The sequence below is a fragment of the Dasypus novemcinctus genome, chromosome 21 (genome assembly GCF_030445035.2).
Source record: "Dasypus novemcinctus isolate mDasNov1 chromosome 21, mDasNov1.1.hap2, whole genome shotgun sequence".
NCBI lineage: Eukaryota > Metazoa > Chordata > Mammalia > Cingulata > Dasypodidae > Dasypus > Dasypus novemcinctus.
The window spans coordinates 58,003,693-58,022,806 of record NC_080693.1 but is presented as its reverse complement, the minus strand read 5'-3'; the positions used below and the strand labels follow the sequence as shown (position 1 = coordinate 58,022,806).

Genomic DNA, 19,114 nt, shown 5'->3' with positions numbered 1-19,114 from the left:
TGCGCCCCGCAAGGAGAGCTACCCTGCATGAAAAAAAAAGTGCAGCCCGCCCAGGAGTGGCACCCCACACCCAGAGAGCTGACACCCAGAGAGCTGATGCAACAAAAAGAGACACAGATTTCCGGTGCCGCCTGACAAGCATGCAAGTGGACACAGAAGAACACACAGCAAAAAAAAAAAAAAAAAAAAAAAGGACACAGAAGAGCATACAACGGGGGGAAGAGGAAAGAAATAAATTGAAATAAATCTTAAAAAAAAATCAATAACCCAAGTGCCCATTAATGGGTGAACAAAATATGGTATATCCATACAATGGAATATTATTCAGTAGTAAAAAGGAAGTTCTGACAGTGCTCCCATGGATAAACCTTGAAAACATTATGCTGAGTAAAATAAGCAAGACACAAAAGAACAAATATTGCCATGATGCCACTTATATAAGGTATCTAGGATAGACTGGCTTCAAGGGGCTAGGAGGAGAAGAGAAGGGGGAAAGGAGAAGATCAACACAATTTTTAAAAGCTTGTGCTTTGAAAAGAATAAGATAGACAAATTGCTGGTAAGTCTGATTAAAAAAATGACTAGAGTTTGCTTTGTATTTTTTATAAAAAAAATAAAATACTATTGCTAAATCTGAAAAAAAAGACTAGATGATAGAAATAAAATACTGAAGGAAAAAAAGAAAATATAGATATGAAAGATATTTAAAACATAAAAAAGAATATTAAAGGATCAGTAAATATGGAAACCCAGGTAAAGTGGATTTATTTTTAGAAAGATGCCAAAATTGACCTAAGAGGAAACAAAAAAAGGGACTAATAACCATTAAATTAATTGAAATAGGGGAAGCAGACTTGGCCCAATGGATAGGGCGTCTGCTTACTACACGGAAGGTCCGCAGTTCAAACCCCGGGCCTCCTTGACCTGTGTGGACCTGGCCCATGCGCAGTGCCGATGTGTGCAAGGAGTGCCGTGCCACGCAGGGGTGTCTCCCCGCAGAGGGGAGCCCCACGCGCAAGGAGTGCGTCCCGTAAGGAGAGCCGCCCAGTGGGAAAGAAAGTGCAGCCTGACCAGGAATGGCGCCGCACACAAGGAGAGCTGACATAGCAAGATGATACAACAACAATAAAAAAAGAAACACAGATTCCCGGTGCCACTGATAAGGATAGAAGCAGTCACAGAAGAACACAAAGCAAACGGACACAAGAGCAGACAACAGGGGGAGGGGGAGACAAATAAATAAATAAATAAATAAATCTTAAATTAATTGAAATAGCCATTTAAACCCTCACACAAAAAGCATCCCAGGCCTAGACAGTTTTATGTTTTCTTTTAATATTTCAAGGAATAAATAGTCTCTATCTTTATATGCTGTTCTAGAATGTGGAAAAAGAGGGAAAGCTGCCAAATTCAATTTTTAAGCCTATTATAACCTTGTGATCAAAACCAGATAAAGACAGATAAGTACAAGAAATTAAAATTAGAGGTCAAATTTTTGTACTTAACATAAACGCAAAAATCTTTTCAAAATAAAATGGCTAGGGAAGCAGATTTGGCTCAACTGATAGAGCATCCCCCTACCACATGGGAGGTCCAGGGTTCAAACCCAGGGCCTCCTGACCCATGTGGTGAGCTGGTTCACACGCAGTGCTGATGCGGGCAAGGAGTGCCGTGCCACACAGGGGTGCCCCTGCATAGGGAAGCCCCATGCACAAGTGCACCCTGTAAGGAGAGCTGTCCTGTGTGAAAAAAGCGCAGCCTACCCAGGAGTGATGCTGCACACACAGTAAGCTGACACAGCAAGATGACGCAACAAAAAGAGACACAGATTCCCAATGCCGCTGACAAGAATGCAAGCGGACACAGAAGACACACAATGAATGAACACAGAGCAGACAATGGGGGAGGAAAGGGGAAAGAAATAAATTTAAAAAAAATTTTTTAATCTAAAATGCCTAGCTAAATCTTAAAGCATGTTAAAAAATAATGTCACATCAGGATTAAATGAGATTTCTCTGAGGAGAGCAAGTATAGTTGAAATTGAAAACTCATAAAGGGACCAAAGCGGATAAATTATATGATCATCTTAATGAGCGCAGAAAAAGCATTTGCTAATGTTCAACACTTGAATATGACTAGAAGAAGAAAAGAGCTTCAAGCAACTAGGAATAAATGGGACTGTCCTTAACTTTATAAAGAGCATGCTTAGCGGAAACATTTTAGATGCATTCATCGTGAGGTGAGGAATAAGGAAAGTCTCACTATTCTCACTGTTACTATTCAAAATAGTACCAAGAGTCCTGGTCAACAAAATAAGACACGAAAAAGAAATAAAAGGGACAAGGATTAAAAGAAACAAAACTGAAATTAAGAGACTATATGGTAATTATTCACAGATGACATCTATATAAGAAACTCAAGAATCAATAGATCTAATAAAAAGAGTTCAGCAAGGTTGTCAAATTAAACGTCAACATACAAAAATCAGTGTGCCTCACAGCTCTGTGCATATACTAAAGCCCAGTGAATTGAACATTTTTAAATGGGTGAGCTAAGGCTGAAAGGTACAGAGTTTCTATTTGGGATGATGGGAAAGTTTTGGGATTGGTGGTGGTGGTGGTAACACATTGTGAACATAATTAACAGCACTGAACTATATTTTTGAATGTGGTTAGAAGGAAAAATTTGGGAAGCGGATGTGGCTCAAGTGATAGGGCTTCTGCCTACCATACAGGAGGATCCAGGTTCCATTCCTGGGGCCTCCTGGTGAAAAAGAAGAGAAAGCATGACTGCACGGTGAGCCAGTGCCCACGCCGTGAGCCAGTGCCTGTGCAAGGGAGTCACGCAGCAAGATATGATGCAACAAAAGAGAGACGAAGGAGAAAGTTGAGGTGAAGCACAGCAGAGACTAGGAACTAAGGCAGCGCAGTTGACAGGGAACCTCTCTCCACATCACAGGTCCCCAGGATCGAATGGCAGTGAACCCTAGAGGAGAAAAAATGAGAAGAGAAAACAAAAAGAGAAACAGATACAAAAGATCACACAGCAAATGGACACAGACAGCAAAAATAGTAGGGTGGTGAGAGATAGGGGGATAAATAAATAAATCTTTTTTTTAAAAAAAAGGAGAAATTTTAGGTAGTATATATGTTACTCAAATAAACATTTCCATATCCATGGAACTGTGCAACACAAACAGTGAACCCTAAGTTAATCCATGGACTACAGTTAATAGCAGAGTTATAAAAATGTGCTTTTATCAATTGTGACAAATGTACCACACCAATGCACGGTCTTAAAAATAGAGTGGTATTCAGGAATACTATATTTTATGCATGATTGTTCTATAAACCCACAACTTTTCTAATAAAAAAAAGAAAAGAAAAAAGATTAAGCAAAGTAATGCACACACTGCACTTGGCTAATATTTATTCAGTGCTTACATTATGCTATTATTATTTGGATAAATAAATTACTTGCCCATTATTTGGGGATTTTGATCATTCTCATTCCTAAAAGCACATTGGGGGAAGTGGACTTGGCCCAGTAGTTAGGGCGTCCGTCTACCACATGGGAGGTCCACGGTTCAAACCCCGGGCCTCCTTGATCCGTGTGCAGCTGGCCCATGTGCAGTACTGATGCACGCAAGGAGTGCCCTGCCACACAGGGGTGTCTCCCACGTAGGGGAGCCCCACGCGCAAGGAGTGCGCCCCATAAGGAGAGCTGCCCAGCACGAAAGAAAGTGCAGCCTGCCCAGGAATGGTGCCACACACACAGAGAGCTGACACAACAAGATGACACAACAAAAAGAAACACAGATTCCTGTCCCGCTGACAACAACAGAAGTGGACAAAGAAGGTGCAGCAAATAGACACAGAGAACAGACAACTGGGGTGGGGGTGGGGGAGAGAAATAAATATTTAAAAAAAAAAAAGAAAAGAAAAGATACAAATCAATTTATATATTAGTACCTGGCCCGGTTCTTGGCAAATAGGAGGTACATGATAAACACTTACAGAACTATAAATATACATCTTGTGATTGATGTTTTGACTCCTATAGTCTAGCAGGGCAAAGGGTTTTACTTCTAAAATGTACACATATAATAATTGATTGAAATACCTGTAGAAGCATCTTTTACTTATAAACATCTTTACTCTATCAAACTCAAATTCAAGGTAACTCAGAGAGAGTAAGAAGGTCAAAAGTCACACAATGCCAAAAATAATAAAATGTGCATCCTTTTAGAGAGGCAGACAGTGTGATATAAAAGTTCAGAGGGGAAGCGGATTTGGCCGAAAGGATAGGGCGTCCACCTACCACATGGGAGGTCCAGGGTTCAAACCCAGGGTCTCCTGACCCGTGTGATGAGCTGACCCATGTGCAGTGCTGATGCACACAAGGAGTGCCCTGCCATGCAGGGGCGTCCCCTGCATAGGGGAGCCCCACGAGCAAGGAGTGCACCCCATAAGGAGAGCCACCCAGCACAAAAGAAAGTGCAGCCTGCCCAGAAGTGGAGCCACACATGCGGAGAGCTGACGCAGCAAGATGATGCAACAAAATGAGACACAGATTTCGGGTGCCACTGACACAAGCGGACACAGGAGAATACACAGTGAATGGACACCGAGAACAGACAACTGTGGTGGGGGAAGGGAGAGAAATAAATAAAAAATAAACCTTTAAAAAAAAAAGTTCAGAGGATGAACTTTGGAATAAACAGATCTAGACTCAACCCAATTCTAGCTTTACCACTTACGGCAGTTTGAGATTATTTATGAATTCCAAAGAGAGCGATTATGTTTGTAACCTGGTCTGTTCCTCTATGCATGATACCCTTTAATTGATTTAAGTTCAAAGACTTTTCGTTTACTTGATTAAATCAAGATTAGGGCTTTGATTTGACCAAAATTAGGGATCTGATTCATCTGGGCATGAAGGGCTGAGCGCCTGCCCCTTGATGGGCTATATAAACGGACGCTCAATAAAGAACACAGAAGCAGATGCGCGAGAAAAGAAGAAAGGAGCTCCATAGACATGGGAGAGGATCCTGCGGAGCGGGAAGAGAGAGCCATTCACCTGGTGAAGAGAACAGAGCAACTGAGCCCGGAAAGAAAGACTCCCCGGGAAGAGAGACGAGCCTTCTGCCACCCTACAGCTGAGATCAGAGGAAGCTGGACGCTGGAGCGTTAAGACGAAAGAGGAAGGCTGAAGCCGTGCAGATACGGCCCACTATCTTGCGTCAACATGTGGCAACAGACCTTAGGTTAGAAAATACCTCTTACAGTACCTCGAGTTGGAGTCTTTAGGGCCTTGTAATTGTGAGCTTCTATACCAAATAACCACCCTTTATAAAAACCAGCAGATTTCTGGTACTTTGCCTCAGCACCCCTTTGGCTGACTAATACCCTGCTTATTAGCTGTGTGACTTTGGACAGGCCTCAGGGGCCACGTTCCACCTCTGTCAATTGAAGAAAATAATAATCAAGATTCACAGTAACCCTGTGAGAGAGGTGAGTTGATGCCTCTTTACTTTGTGTACAGTGCTTTACAGTTTACAGGCATGTTTATGATTTAACCATTAGCTACTGTTAATGATGCAAAGATAAACTTCAATTAAAAAAAAAAAGGTAAATGGGTGACTTGTATGGTACGTAAATTATATATAAATAAGACTAAATTAAAAAACAAAAAGTCAGCGTGGGGAAGTGGACTTGGCCCAATGGATAGAGTGTCTGCCTACCACGTGGGAGGTCTGCGGTTCAAACCCGGGGCCTCCTTGACCCGTGTGAAGCTGGCCCATGCGCAGCGCTGATGCGCGCAAGGAGTGCCCTGATACACAGGGGTGTCCCCCACATAGGGGAGCCCCACACGCAAGGAGTGCACCCGTAAGGAGAGCCGCCCAGTGCGAAAGAAAGTGCAGCCTGCCCAGGAGTGGCGCCGCACACACAGAGAGCTGACGCAGCAAGATGACGCAACAAAAAGAAACACAGATTCCCGTGCCACTGACAAGAATAGAAGAAGACACAGTGAATGGATACAGAGAGCAGACAACTGGGAGGGAGGGGGAGGGAGGGACGGAAGGGGAGAGAAATATATAAAAAAATAAATCTTAAAAAAAAAAGTCAGTATGCCTCATAACCAACTAAAAACAATAACAGAAAATAACATGGCACTCATAATAGCAACAGAACACAATATATAGAAATTAGTCACACAGAGAATTTACAAAATGCAAATAAAAAGATAACATTTGTGTTGAAAAGTAAGTTAATGGGTTATAGATAAATGTGAAAAAATAAAGCTTATGTAGGAGAATATCTTGGTGATCTTCAGGTTGTAAATTATTTTCCAAAGCCCTAAAGCACAAAACCTTGAAGGAGAGGGTGGGGAATGGATGGATGGTGTGATGGTTTGAAGTTATATGGACCCCAGAAAAATATTTTCTTAAAGCTAATCCATTCCTGTGGGTGTAAATCTCTTATGGGGCCTTTTGATTAGGTCACATCAGTTAAGGGTCTTTTGATTAGATTACCTTAATTAAGGTATGACCCAGAACAGGCCATTGTAAAAGCCAACTCTTTTCTGGTATATTGTTTTCGGGAGCCCAGCAAACTAGAACAGATGGAAACCTGAGAGGCCACAAAGGGAAAGGTGGCCCAAGACTCTCAAGAAGAATTAATGGGAAACAACTTTCTTGATAAAGGTGAGAGAGAGGTGAGAGACTGGAGAAAATGTCTGAAACCAATAAGGGGTTGTTAAGTAGTCTATATAAAAAAAAGTCTAAAAATAGCATTAAAAATTAAGAAAATGGGAAATGGATGTGGCTCAGGCGACTGGGCTCCTGCCTACCAAATATGAGGCCCCTGGTTCAGATCCCTGGTGCCTCCAAAAGGACACAGTGAGCTGGCACAATGGACAGGCACGGCAAGCTGACACAACAAGAGATATGAGAAGAAAAAACATAACGAGAGCTCCAACAAAGCAGGGAGCAGAGGTTCCTATTACCTCCTGAAAAAAATTAAAAGAAGACAGCAAGCTGAAGCAACGGGCAGGTGCAGTGAACTGACACAGCAAGATGATGCAACTAGAGATGCGGGAAGTAAAAACATAATGAGAGACACAACAAAGCAGGCAGCGGAGGTGGCTCAAGTTACTAGGCACCTCCCTCCCACATCAGAGGCCCCAGTTCCAACCCAGTGCAGCTCCCAGTGCCTCCTAAAGAAATAAGGAAGGGAAGTGGACGTGGCTCAACTGATAGAGCGACCATCTACCATATGGAGGATCCAGGGTTCGATCCCAGGGGAGTGTGCCCCACAAGGAGAGCCGCCCTGTGTGAAAAAAAGTGCAGCCAACCCAGGAGTGGTGCCACACACATGGAGAGCTGATGCAGCAAGAAGATGCAACAAAAAAAAAGATGCAGTTTCCCAGTGCCACCAGATAATGCAAGCAGATGCAGAAAAACACACAGCAAACAGACACAGAGAGCAGAGACAATGGGCAGGGGGAAGGGGGGTGGGAAAGGGGAGAGAAATAAATGAAAATAAATCTTTAAAAGAAAAGAAATGAGGAAGACAAACAGACAGCAAGTACAAACAATGAGGGGCTGGGGAGAAATAAATAAAAATAAATCTTTTTTTAAAAATTAAGAAAACTACCTCCTCCAGCAATGGGCGAAGAATAGGAATAGGCAATTCACAGTCCTATTTGTGTAGATTTAAAACACAGACAATATTATATATATATATATGTAAGGAGGGCTGGAAGGACACCCATTAACCCTTAGGGTGGGTGCTTATGGGAGAAGGGGAAGCACGAGGGAACTTGCAAGGTTGATTATGAGCAAGTCTATGAACTGAGCCGTTTGAATACCTCCAGTGGTACAGGAAGCCCAGAAGAGAAACAAGAAAAAAACAGAAAAGAGTGAGAGAGGAGAAGAGAGAAACAATTTGTGAGAAATGGAGTTGGTTGTCTCAGGTTCAAGTTGACCTTGGGCAAATTACCCTTGGAGTCTATTTACTCATCTATAAAATGGGCATAATAGGAGTGCCTTCTTCTAGGTTGTGGTGAGGATTAAAATGAAACACCATATGTAAAGTGCTTAGTACAGCGTATTGTTGGCGTATGACACACGTTAGCTATTATGAAAGGGTGCGGTGCCCAGGGAGAGGCTGATGGGAGGACGCCTGTGGACCGGCCCAGAGAAGCCAGCCTGGGCGGCGCAGGCAGGGGAGGCCAGGCGGTGGCCGCGGCTGCATCTCCCAGCTCCTGCCCACTGACTCCAACTGACTGGCGAGGGGCTGGGAGACACAGTCCGAGTGGCCACTGCCACCAGTCCAGTCACTGCCTGGGTCCACAACGACACTGCTCCCTGGCTATGGAGCCTCTGGCCTAGAAAGACCAGGGTGAACCTGGGTGGGTGGTCTGGAGGGGGCCTGCCGAGCGTCTAACTCATCCCCTTGACAATCAGCCCTGGCTGATTAAGTTCAAACGCTAGGGAGGAGGAGAATGGAGAGTGACCAGCTCAGGTAGTTCTCAGGAATGAATCCTTGAATGGGAAAGTCCAGCCTAACGTGACATTCATTCATTCAACAAATACTGAGTGTTCCCGTGAGCCAGGCACTAGGCTCCGTGCTCTGAACACTTACGAACCAAAAAGAAAGACATACTGCACCCTGGCCCCATCCAGAAATGGGGCTGCCCGTGTGGGACGCCCCCTCGGGAACCTGGCAGAGGGTAGGTGGACATAGTCCAGGCCTCCCTTCACCTGGAGGCTGCTGCTCCTGACACCCCAGCTGACCAAGGCCTTGGATTTCCAGAGGCTTTTCTAGGAGCCACAGTGACAGCCACACTCTCTTCCCCACTGCTGCCCCCAAAGCACACACTCGTGGGAGGCTCCAGGACCCCCCACTGGGCTGAGGTGCTACACTTTTCCAAAGGAGAGTAGCCCTGACCAAAAGCCCACTGCCCAGGGAGTGTCCGGGCTGGCGGTCCTAGTGCTGGGATGAGAACAGAGTCTACCTGGGCCCCCTGGCCTCACTTTCCTGACCCTTGCCAGCCTCCCTCCCTCTAAAAGTTCAGGACCCAGAAGTTTGCACTCCCAGTGGTTGAGGAAGAAAGCACAGGCTGTAGTTACACAGACCTGGAAATCCTGGGGTTACCACTTATTAGCTGTGTGGCCTTGAGCAAGTCACTTTGCTTCTCTGTGCCTGAGTTTCCTCATCTGTAAAATGGGGTCATCTGACCTGGGATCTCCTTCCCTGAAGTCTCTATGAGGTAAGGGAGGGCGGAGACCCCCCTTCCTCTGAGCAGTTGCCAATCTAATTTCTCCTGGCAGGAGGGGGGTCTGGTTCCATCCTTTGTGAACTAGGACCACAGGCTGTACCAAAATTTGGAAATGGAAAACCTAAGGTACTTCATAAATGCATCCCTGGGCGCCCCAAGCCTAAGTAAGGGGCGAGGCCGCCTTTGACTTGGCTCTGGAGGACAGGGGACTCCTGCGCCCTCTGCTGGCCACTCTGGGTTCTCACCCCTTCCTGTTCCCGGGAAGACTCCGGCCTCCAGGCCCAGGCTCTCCACCTGCCCCCCACCTCCCCCGACCCCCGCATCGCGATTAGCCCCCGGAAGCCTCAGTGGGCCCGCAGGGACGGTGTCACCAGCGCCCAGGCCTTCTGCTCCCAGGCCAGAGCTCCACCTGCCTCTGCACCTGCCGGCCCGGCCCGACAGGAGGCCTCTCCCGGGGACCGCCCTCGAAGGCCCTCCTGGCTCACCCCTTCCGCCCCCCAGCCCGGCAGCACCTTCCCTGACCTTCCTCCTCCCTCCACCTCCATGCCCACCTTGGAAGCCCGGAGGCTCCTGCTTTTCCTGCTGGACCAAGGCCCCAGGACAGGGATTCTAGGAGCCACTCCTGCTTCCCCTGGCAGTGCAGCCTGATGCTGCCGAAGGGCGTCTGCCACCCCGGCGTTTCTTACACTGCCTAATCCTTCCCTGCGCTGAGTCGGGCTGAGCAGGCGAGGTGCGCAGAGGGACGCGGGCCCGGGTTCAAAGGACACACGCACGGCACGCCGCTTACGTGTTGGATCAGCGTCTCGACGATCTTGTAGCGATCGGGCATGTGGGTCACCATGTCTGTCATGTTGTCCTCGGACGTCCGCACCAGCGTCGGCCCGAAGACCAGGGCCAGGTTCCGGGGTTCCATCTGGGCAGGGGAGAGACACAAGTCAGGGTCCGCGTCCCTTCAGGCTGACCCCCGGCACCTGCTAGTCCTCCCCCATCCAGGCCCCTGAGGGTCCTGCCCCCGATCACACCCAGCTCGGGACTGGACGCCCCTAGCACGGCATGGAGGTGCTCCGGCGTGAAGCACAGGCCAGGTTTCAGCCCCCCTCACTCCCAGGCCGGGCAGCGACGGGCAGTGAAGAGCCTGGAGTGGGGACATGTCAGACGTCCCAAGGGCATTTGAGGACAGGGCGGAATGTTATAGCTCTCCTCATTCCCCCTGCACTCTTGCAGAACCAAAAGATAAACTGCCAGACAAGGGCTTCGAGCTAGGGCAGAGGACAGACTTCCCACAGACACGGGCACGCTTGGCGGTCTGCCTCTGGGAAACTCTCAGAAACGGCAGGCAGCTCCCCAGGGAGAAGCCCTGCCAGCGGCGTGACCCCTGAGAAGGGCGGGCCCAGGGTGGTGCGAGCGTATCTGGCCTGGGGGAGCCCGGCTGTGCCTCCACCAGACGCCACGCCCGAGCCCCACCCACCTTGTTTTTCTCCGAGTGGTCAGCAATGGTCTTGAGATGGCCCACGAGGAATTTGAGGGTTTCGTAGTAGTGTCCCGGGAGATCCCGGATCTGAACGAGAGAGAGGGGGGCACAGGGACAGGCTGTGAGGCCCCCGCCCCTCGCCCACAGGCGCTCCCGCTGCTGTACCTGAGGGAGTCTGGGACCCACCCTCTGCACCAACACCCCCCAGCCCCGGAGTAGATGGGGAAACTGAGGCCCGGAGTGGAGGAGGCTCCTCCCAGGTGACCGAGGGCTCTGTCCCTTTCGTCACGGCGCCTTTTGCCCACCAGTGTCTCTCTGTCCTTACCAACTTCCGCAGCGTCTTCATGCGCTCCCTCGAGTCTTCAATGCGATTGGCCTCGATGAAGTCGTTGTATTTGTCTAGGACACAGGGAAGGCTCTTTAGAGAGGCGGGGGCAGCCCCTCCGCACGCTCTCAGGTGGGCTGCTTGGGGGCCGGGCAGGCCCCAGCCGGCCGAGGAGGCCCCCCAAGCGGGCAGCGGCGGCGCTCCCCGCCGCCCCGGTGTGGGTGCTCCATCACCCTGGGTCGAGGTAACAAGACCACCTGCGCACAGGTGTGTGCCTGGCCTGAGCTGTGAGGTGGTGCTGGAGAAAAGGTTCCTGCCCCGGGCTCTGGACACAAGTTTTAGCAGGCCAGAAGAGGACGTTTGTCTGGAAAGTGGAGGGGCCCTTCGGCCTCGACCCCACCCCCACTCCTGTGTCTCACAGTTCTCCCACCTCCCTCAGGAAACCCATGGTGGGGAGCGGGGGGAGCGGGAGGGGGTTAGGAAACAGAATGTGGCCCGTTTATTTTAAAAATCATCTGGACGAGTAAATAAATGCAGAAGAATAACCAAGAACATTGTTTAAGAGGAGAAGGATGAGGGAGAGTTTGCCCTACCAGATACTGAAACATACTGAAAAGCGAGCCCACTAAAGCAGTAAGGCACCAGGGGGAGGGGGAGAGCGGCCGAGAGCTGTCAGGACCGAGAGCAGGAAGGACTGCAGGTATTTACTGTGTGAGGCAGGCAGAGGGGGCGTCACTAAATGTCATTGGATACCCTTTTGGGGAAAATGTGCCATTTCCATCTCATGTATTCTATAAACAAACTTAATCATATTACAGAGGTCAAAATAAAAATTATTTAAGTATTGGGGAAAAAATAAGTAAATATTTATTTAGACCTCCCCGAACAGGAGATGCAGGCTCCACTGAAGAAAGATTAACCTCTTTGATGACATTTTAAAAACTGTTTTTAGTTTCCATTGTGAAAAGTTAAAAGGCAAATGGCAGATCAAGAGCAAATATTTGTAAAAGCTAATAAAGGGTTGATATCCATAATATACAAAGAGCTGGTCTCCTACAAATCAATAAGAAGAAAGATAAGGAACCCCACAGAAAAATGGGCGTACAATATGAATAGGCAATGAGAGAGGAAATAGAAAAGGCCAATAAACTAATGAAAAGATATTTAAATCTCCCTAGCATTAAGAAAAAGTGACAATGAAATAATGAGATACCATTTCCTCTAGAAGGTTAGCCAAAGTTGAGAACATTCATAATATCCGAAGACAATGGGGTGTGGGGAAACACTCCCCCTCATGCCGTCAGTGGCAGCGTGAACTGGGGTCTCTGTCCCAGGGCACGGTTTGACTTTAGCTTTTGGAAATGTTCACCAGGACTTTGACCTAGCGATTGGACATCTAAGAATCTACTCAGAGAACCCTCACCCAGCTGGCAAGGACATATTCAAGAGAGGCATTGCTGCGTGTTTTTATAATAGCAAACATTTGAAGGCAACCTAAGTATCTATCCATAGAGGAATGATTAAAGAAATTATCCAGACTATGAAACACTATGTGGTTGATTTTAAAGAAGAATGAGGTGGAATACTGCATTCTGACATGAATGAACCTCAGAATTACAACCCTGAGATTGCTAAGAACAATTCCACTGTGCTGGGCTAGAGCTGGCATGCGCTGTCTAAGAGCCAAGTGTGTATATCTCTTTCCAACTCGGCTTTTTTGTGGCATCATATTGGTGGCTTGAAATAAGCCAGGGTGGGAGGAGTTACCCCACTGAAACTGGCAAACACTGCAACTCAGAGCTTAGATAGATGTTCGCCATTTACCAGTACATCACTGAACTCCATAAATTTCAAACCTTTTACATGCATGTGCATTCTTTGTCATGCATATAAGAGAAGCTGGTATGAAACACAACCAGTAGTTTAATAAGCAGTTTGGCAAATGGTCCGGAGCTGGGCTCTGAAGCCAGATGCACGGGGTCAAATCCTGGCTCTGCCACTTACAACCTGTGTGACACTGGGCAAGTTCCTCCTACATGAAGTGGTGATGATTGCACCTGCCTCCTGGAGCTACAGGGAGTAGCATAGGTACAGAGTAAGTGCTCAGGAAATGTTAGCTGTCACCTCTGGGGAAAGAAAGTCGAGGAATGGCAGAGACCTTAGCTGTTTATTTTATTCATACCCTATTAAGTTTTTTACAAGCCTGTATTTCTTTTGCATTAAAAAGCAAACAAAAAAACTGTGTATTATTTGTTATAACTGCACGTGGATCTACAATTTTCTCCATAGAAAGATCGATTTTAAAAAAGTAAAACCACCAAACCAAATAACAAAAGCGGTTGGGGTGCAGGCGGGCACCGTCCTGCTTCCCATCGCCCACTTGCACCTCCCACTCACCGTCAGTGAACAGGGGCTCGGGCAGCTTTCGGAAGAAGGACTTGAGCAGGCTGCTGATGACGTTGAGGTCTTGCCAGCGCTGGGGAGAGGGCAAAGCATCAGACTGCAGCCAGGCTCGGCCCCGGTGCCCGTGCTCCCATGCCCCTGCATGCGGGCTAGTCCAGGGCTAGAGTCGGGTCCAGCCCCCCAGGCCCACCCAGTGATCTACTCGCTCCAAGCTCCACCTGGTCCAGCGAGCCCTGGGCCTCACGCAGGCTTTGGTGGCAGAACAGAGCTCCCAGCACCGGCCCATTTACCCTTCATCTCCCCATCACACCTACTAGGGCCAGACTCAGCTCCTGCTTCCCCCATGCTGCCCAGGGAGTGAAGAGTCACCCTAGTGCCCCCTCTCCTCACTCCCAAAAGTCTCAGTTTCGATAATAGTGGTCATTCGTGCCTGGCTCCTTCCTGTCTCAGGCCCTTTGCACGCGCTGTCCCCTTGCCCATCCATGGCTGGGCCTCATCCTGCCCAACGCCACCTCCTCAGAGGCCTTCCCTGACTGCCAGAGCGACGCAGCCACCGTCATCCCTGCCAGTCGTTCTGGATCACAGCCTTCCTTGGTTTCTTCCACGGCACGTATGGCAGTTTATCAGTGTACATGTGCTCCCTGGTTCACACCTGCCTCCGCAGGACGTGAGTCCATGGGGTCAGGCATCCGGCCTCTCTTAGCCCCCCACATTCCCATCACCTTCCTAGCACGGGTAGCCTGTGCGCACAGGGTCTAAGTGAGCCTTTCTCATTTAGGCGGTTTTTGGCTGTCACACTGGGGATACCACCGGCATCTAGTGAGTAAAGGCCAGAAATGCTTCTAAACTTCCTCCAGTGCACAGGCACCACCACCTCCACAACAAAGAATTCTCTGGCCCAAGTGTCAGATGTGCCGAGGTCGAGAACCCCCAGTCTAGACGGTTGTTGAATTTAAGAACGCTTCGAGAACGGCTGGGCTGTTGTTCGTCCTGGCCACCAGGAGGGGGCACCATCACCCCGCACTGCAGAAAGTCAGGACAACCTCGATGGGCGCAGGCTCAGAACTCCCATGCCCAAAGTAACATTTACCCTCGACAGAAAGACACAACTCGACAATATCCACGCTCACTACACAAAGGCTCCACAGCTTAATGCCAGGCAACTCCACAGACAACGATTCCCTCCCCACAGGCTCAACACGATGCCGCTGAACGTCTCAGACAAAACAGCACGCCCAGCGCACTTGAGCCCGCCCCTTGCCCGGGGCCCCGGCGTAGAGCAGCTGCGCCGTCCAGCTCGGGGCGGTCTTCTCCCCCGCCTAAGGCCGGGCCACCCTCTGCCCCGTGCAGCTGCTGCCCTCCGCACTCCACTACCTTGGGCGCGGGCTGTCGCTGCTGCCAAATCTAAGCCTTGCCCCATCTTTCTGGACCTCATGGGGCCCTTCCCGAGCTCCCCTCTCCTCTGGCCACTCAGAGCCTGGAGCTCAGATGCCTCAAATGGGCCCAGACAGCAGCTCACTCAACCATCTCAGCTCCCAGGTGGGAATGTGGCAACGTCAAACCTACCCCCTCTCTTCAAACCCTCCCCAAGCTGCGCTGCTCCCAGTTCTGCCAGGGACAGATGCCACCAGCCCCCAGCTCGAATCTTGGGTTCTCTCCCCGCTCTCCTGCGCCAACATCTGGAGTCTGGTCTCATCCCCCCAACCCCCTGGCATCAACAAGTTCCCTCGACCCCTTCTGTTTCCAACAGTTGAGTAACTTCTCACCTAGACTCCCTGCTCTGGACCTCCCCGGCTCCTATGCACCAGGCACAAGCTGAAACATTAACCTTGCTCAAAGTCTACTCTCACGGATGCCTCCCCTGCTTAAGAACCATCGAAGCCTCCCTATTGCCCACTGGATCAAAGTCGAAGTCTTCACTGCAGCCACCAAACCCAGGGGGCACGCCGCTGTCTGTCCTGACCCTCAAACCTTCCTCCATACGCCCCCCCCCCGACTGCCTTCCTGCCCGCCTGCCCCTCCCCTCTTCACCCTTCAGAGACTCCAGCACTCGAGCCTACCACCCACTTCGGCCCCCAGCATCTCCTTCATCACACAACTCCTTGACGAGAGACTCTCGTCCCTTTCTCTCGTCCACGATTCCGCACGGATCTGTCTTGTCTCCCCACCTTCCCAAAGGCAGGAAGGCTTCGTGTACCACAAAGGCTTCACAGCCTGGGACTCGTGGCCTTCACTGCCTGGGTTTGTGGAATCAGTCCCGAAAACCCGACGTCACTGGCCGAACACAGCGGGGCTGCTCTGGTTCAAGCCGGGGCCTCCGCCTGGCTCCAGGGGACCCTTGGGACTCGAGAACACGGTCTGAGGACCACGGCCCTGCTGCAAACTCCCAAAGGTGGTCGTCCCATCCCTCCCAAGCCGGTCTCATCTCACCCGACGGGCCTCATCTCTCCCCACACTGCAGCCGCCCAAACCGCCGGCCACTTCAGAAAACATCAGAAAACACCGGGACCCGCCTTCCCCTAAGCCCGGGCTCCACAGTCCATGGTCCGCAGGCCAGTTTCAGTCAGCAGCCTGCTTTTGGACGGCCCTCAAGCAGAGAATGTCTTTTGTAATTTTAAAGGGCTGTTTTTAAAAAGAGTATGTAACAGAGACCACATGGTCCTCAAAAACCAAATATTTATTACCTGACCCTTTCCAGAAAGATACGTCAACCCCTGGCCAGCCTCCAGCGTCCGCGCGGTAGCCCGCGCCATTCGCTGTCTGGAATGGCCCTGCCCGGCTTTGACCTGCCTCGGGGACCTCTACTGCTCCGTCAGGCACAGAAGGCTGCCTCCTGGGCATGGCCGGCTCAGCCCGGCCCCTGCCGGCCTGGCACTGCCCAGACCACCACTGCTGGGCTTCTGCTTTGGTGCGACACCCACCCCGTCCCATCACAGGGTGCGACAGACCCCCTGTGACCGGCCACACCCGCCTCCTGCGCAGAGCGCCCCTCCCAGGCTCCCCATCCCCTCTTCCGCAGACCCCCACAGACCCCTGGGCCAGTGCCCACCTCGTCCTGCAGGTTGATGTCCCCGGGCCCGCGGTTGAGCTGCTCCTGCAGACTGGCCACCACGGCGTTGTTGCCGGGCACCCGGTAAATGCCCGTGGACTCCAGCCCCCGTGCCTCCACGATGCGGCAGCACGCGGCTACGATCAGGGGCACCCGCTGGGGACACAGGCAGGGCGGGGCGTGAGGGAGGGCGAGGGCAGCACGCGCCGCCGTGGGGGGCAGGGGCAGAGGCCGAGGTGGGGCCGCACAAGCAGGGCGGCTGCTGGGAGCCCCTGCGTGGACCAGAGGCCCTGGAGCCTCGTCGTGGTCAGAGAAGGAGCCCAGCTGGGAGCCCGGGACTCTGGGCTGCCTCGGCTCGGCTGCACCCTCCCTGGGCCACCCAGGGCGGCCCCTTCCCTCCTCTGGGCGTTCCACAGCTGTGTCTGCAAAGTGAGCTGGCGAGCTGATTCGAAAGCCCCTTGCAGCCCTGGCCCTCTGGGCCTCGGTCTCCCCTCCCTTCCCGGCTGGCTCTGGAGGCTGGCGGGGACCCACCTGGTTCTCCGTGGCTGGCTGGCACTCTTCCAGCCGCACCCCGAACGCCCTCGGAGCCACCTTCTTGTTCTTCTTGATGATGTTGATGCCCCAGGGGGTTTTGGGGGCGGCGGCACTGTCCTCTGGAGTGGAAGGAAGAGAGGGCCAGGATGAGCTGGGGGCGGGAGGGCAGCAGCCACAAGGCCACACACGCGCCACGTCCACGTGTTGGGACAGATGGAGGCTCCGTCAGAGAAACAACCAAGGTGCTGCCGGCTGACGGGAAATGACGTCTCAAGAGAGAAGGGCGAAGGGGTGGGGCGTTTACCCCGGAGAGTCCTCAGGGTGACCTAAGGACATGTGTGGGCTCAAGGGCTAAAACTAGGCCCAGGAGGTGGAAGTCACAGGTTCTGGTACAACCAAAGGAAGAGCTTTCTAACAGGAGACACGTGGGAGGGCGACGGAGGCTGCCTGCTGAGTGCGTGGGCTTCCGGCGCTGACGGTACACCCGCAGAAAGCGGGGCCACCAGAGGGGTGTCGTGGAGGGACTCGGCTCCAGGCCCTTCCAGCCCCGAGATTCGGAGAGCCCCCAGACCCACACAGGCACACGCTGGCCAGGAGGCACCCGGGAGCACCCCGGCCCACACCTCAGGCTGGCACAGGCAGGCACCGCCCAGCACACGCGCACACAAGCCGGCCCTCCCCAGCGGACCCCCCCCCCTCAGCAGCACGCTTCCTACCCTTGCTCCCTGCAGAGGGGTCCTGGGTCCAGAGGCCACGGACAGTGCTTTGCTTGAGGAACTCAGACTTGAGCCCCCCCAGGCCGCGAGAGCCTCTGGGGGAGGCATCGGCTTTGGGCCCAGAGCTATGGCTGTGTAGGAAACAAGGGGGGGGCTTCGTCTCACTTTGCCCAGCGTGCCACCTTCCCCTCCCTCCCCGTCTGGGGGCCGGAGCCCCTCAACGGCCCTGCCAGCCTCCCTGCCCCTGGGGACCGTCCTTGAGCCTGGAGAGGGGCCAGGAGGACATCCTCTGCCTGGACTCCCACCCTGGGGTGGGATCCCCCCTACAGGCTACCCCCGGCACGCGCTGGCCAGGGCAGGGCCTCACCTCACTTTGCGGTAATCATTAAGCTTCTTGCTGATCAGAGCTTGGTTGGCACAGCCGGGGTCCTGGGGGGGAGGAAGAGGAGACAGCAGACGTCAGCGCTCACGCCCAGCCTGCCCCAGCCCTGCCCTGGCCCCTGGCCCGGCCTCCATCCGCCAGCTGGAGCCAGAGGGACCAGGCTTGCATCCCAGCCACCCCTCTCCAGCTGTGTGGCCTTGGGTAATCCACTTAGCCTCTCTGAGCCTGCCTCCTCAGCAGTAACACGGGAAGCTAATTTGGCGACCTCAGGGCTGGAGTGCAGAATTATGCACCTAGTGCTCATCGTGGTCCTGGCAGGCACAGAGGAGGTGCCCAGAGGGGTGATGTGGGACAGCCCAGCCAGGCCCTCCAGAGCAGGGGCTCCAGGTACTTTCCTCCCTGCCATGGGGAAAGACAAGGTCTGGAGAGGGCAGAGGCCCACATAGCGAGAAGGTGTGTCCTTGGCAAAAAGCTCTGTGGCCATAGGGGGCTGGGCACCAGCACCCCCTCTCTCCACGGCCAGAGCAGGTGCCTGCCCAGACTGGGCCCGGGCCCACCTCCACGAGACCGGCCTCCAAGTCCTGGACCCCACATCATGCTGCGCTGGTTTGTGCAGTCAAGTGGCCAAGGGGGTGGGGGGGCAGAAGCACAGCTGGGACCCACACACCAGGCCTGCACCCAGGGGAGGGGGTGCCACCCTTTAATTCCCCTGAAGTCCCTGCCGAAGCCCTGGGGTCAACCCCTGTGCACCTGCTGCCAGAAGCCAAGCCTCCTGGCCTCCTCCCAAGTCAATGGCTCACCCCTGCCGATGGGGGGCCAGGCACGGTTTAGGGGTAGGAGCACCTCGTTCTCTGAGACACCCCTGGAAGGCGCAGGAGGCGGCCGCCAAGATGGGCCAGGAGCTGCCCTGCCGTGCCAGGGCCGCCCCCGGCAGTCAAGACAGGAATGA

At 52.1% G+C, this 19,114-nt stretch overlaps 1 protein-coding gene across 2 annotated transcripts in view; it reads right to left on the bottom strand.

Annotated features, from left to right (window-relative positions):
- ARHGAP23 (Rho GTPase activating protein 23) overlaps positions 1-19,114 on the bottom strand; it is a 75,121-nt gene that overhangs the window by 16,279 nt on the left and 39,728 nt on the right. For both annotated transcript variants that reach the window (XM_058284100.2, XM_058284101.2), the window contains exons 13-20: positions 18,151-18,212; positions 17,784-17,914; positions 17,065-17,186; positions 16,534-16,689; positions 13,479-13,557; positions 11,082-11,155; positions 10,754-10,843; positions 10,073-10,198 (exon numbers count right to left, since the gene is read on the bottom strand). In XM_058284100.2, coding sequence (XP_058140083.1) covers positions 10,073-10,198; positions 10,754-10,843; positions 11,082-11,155; positions 13,479-13,557; positions 16,534-16,689; positions 17,065-17,186; positions 17,784-17,914; positions 18,151-18,212 — 840 coding nt within the window. The remainder of the gene's footprint in view (positions 1-10,072; positions 10,199-10,753; positions 10,844-11,081; positions 11,156-13,478; positions 13,558-16,533; positions 16,690-17,064; positions 17,187-17,783; positions 17,915-18,150; positions 18,213-19,114) is intronic.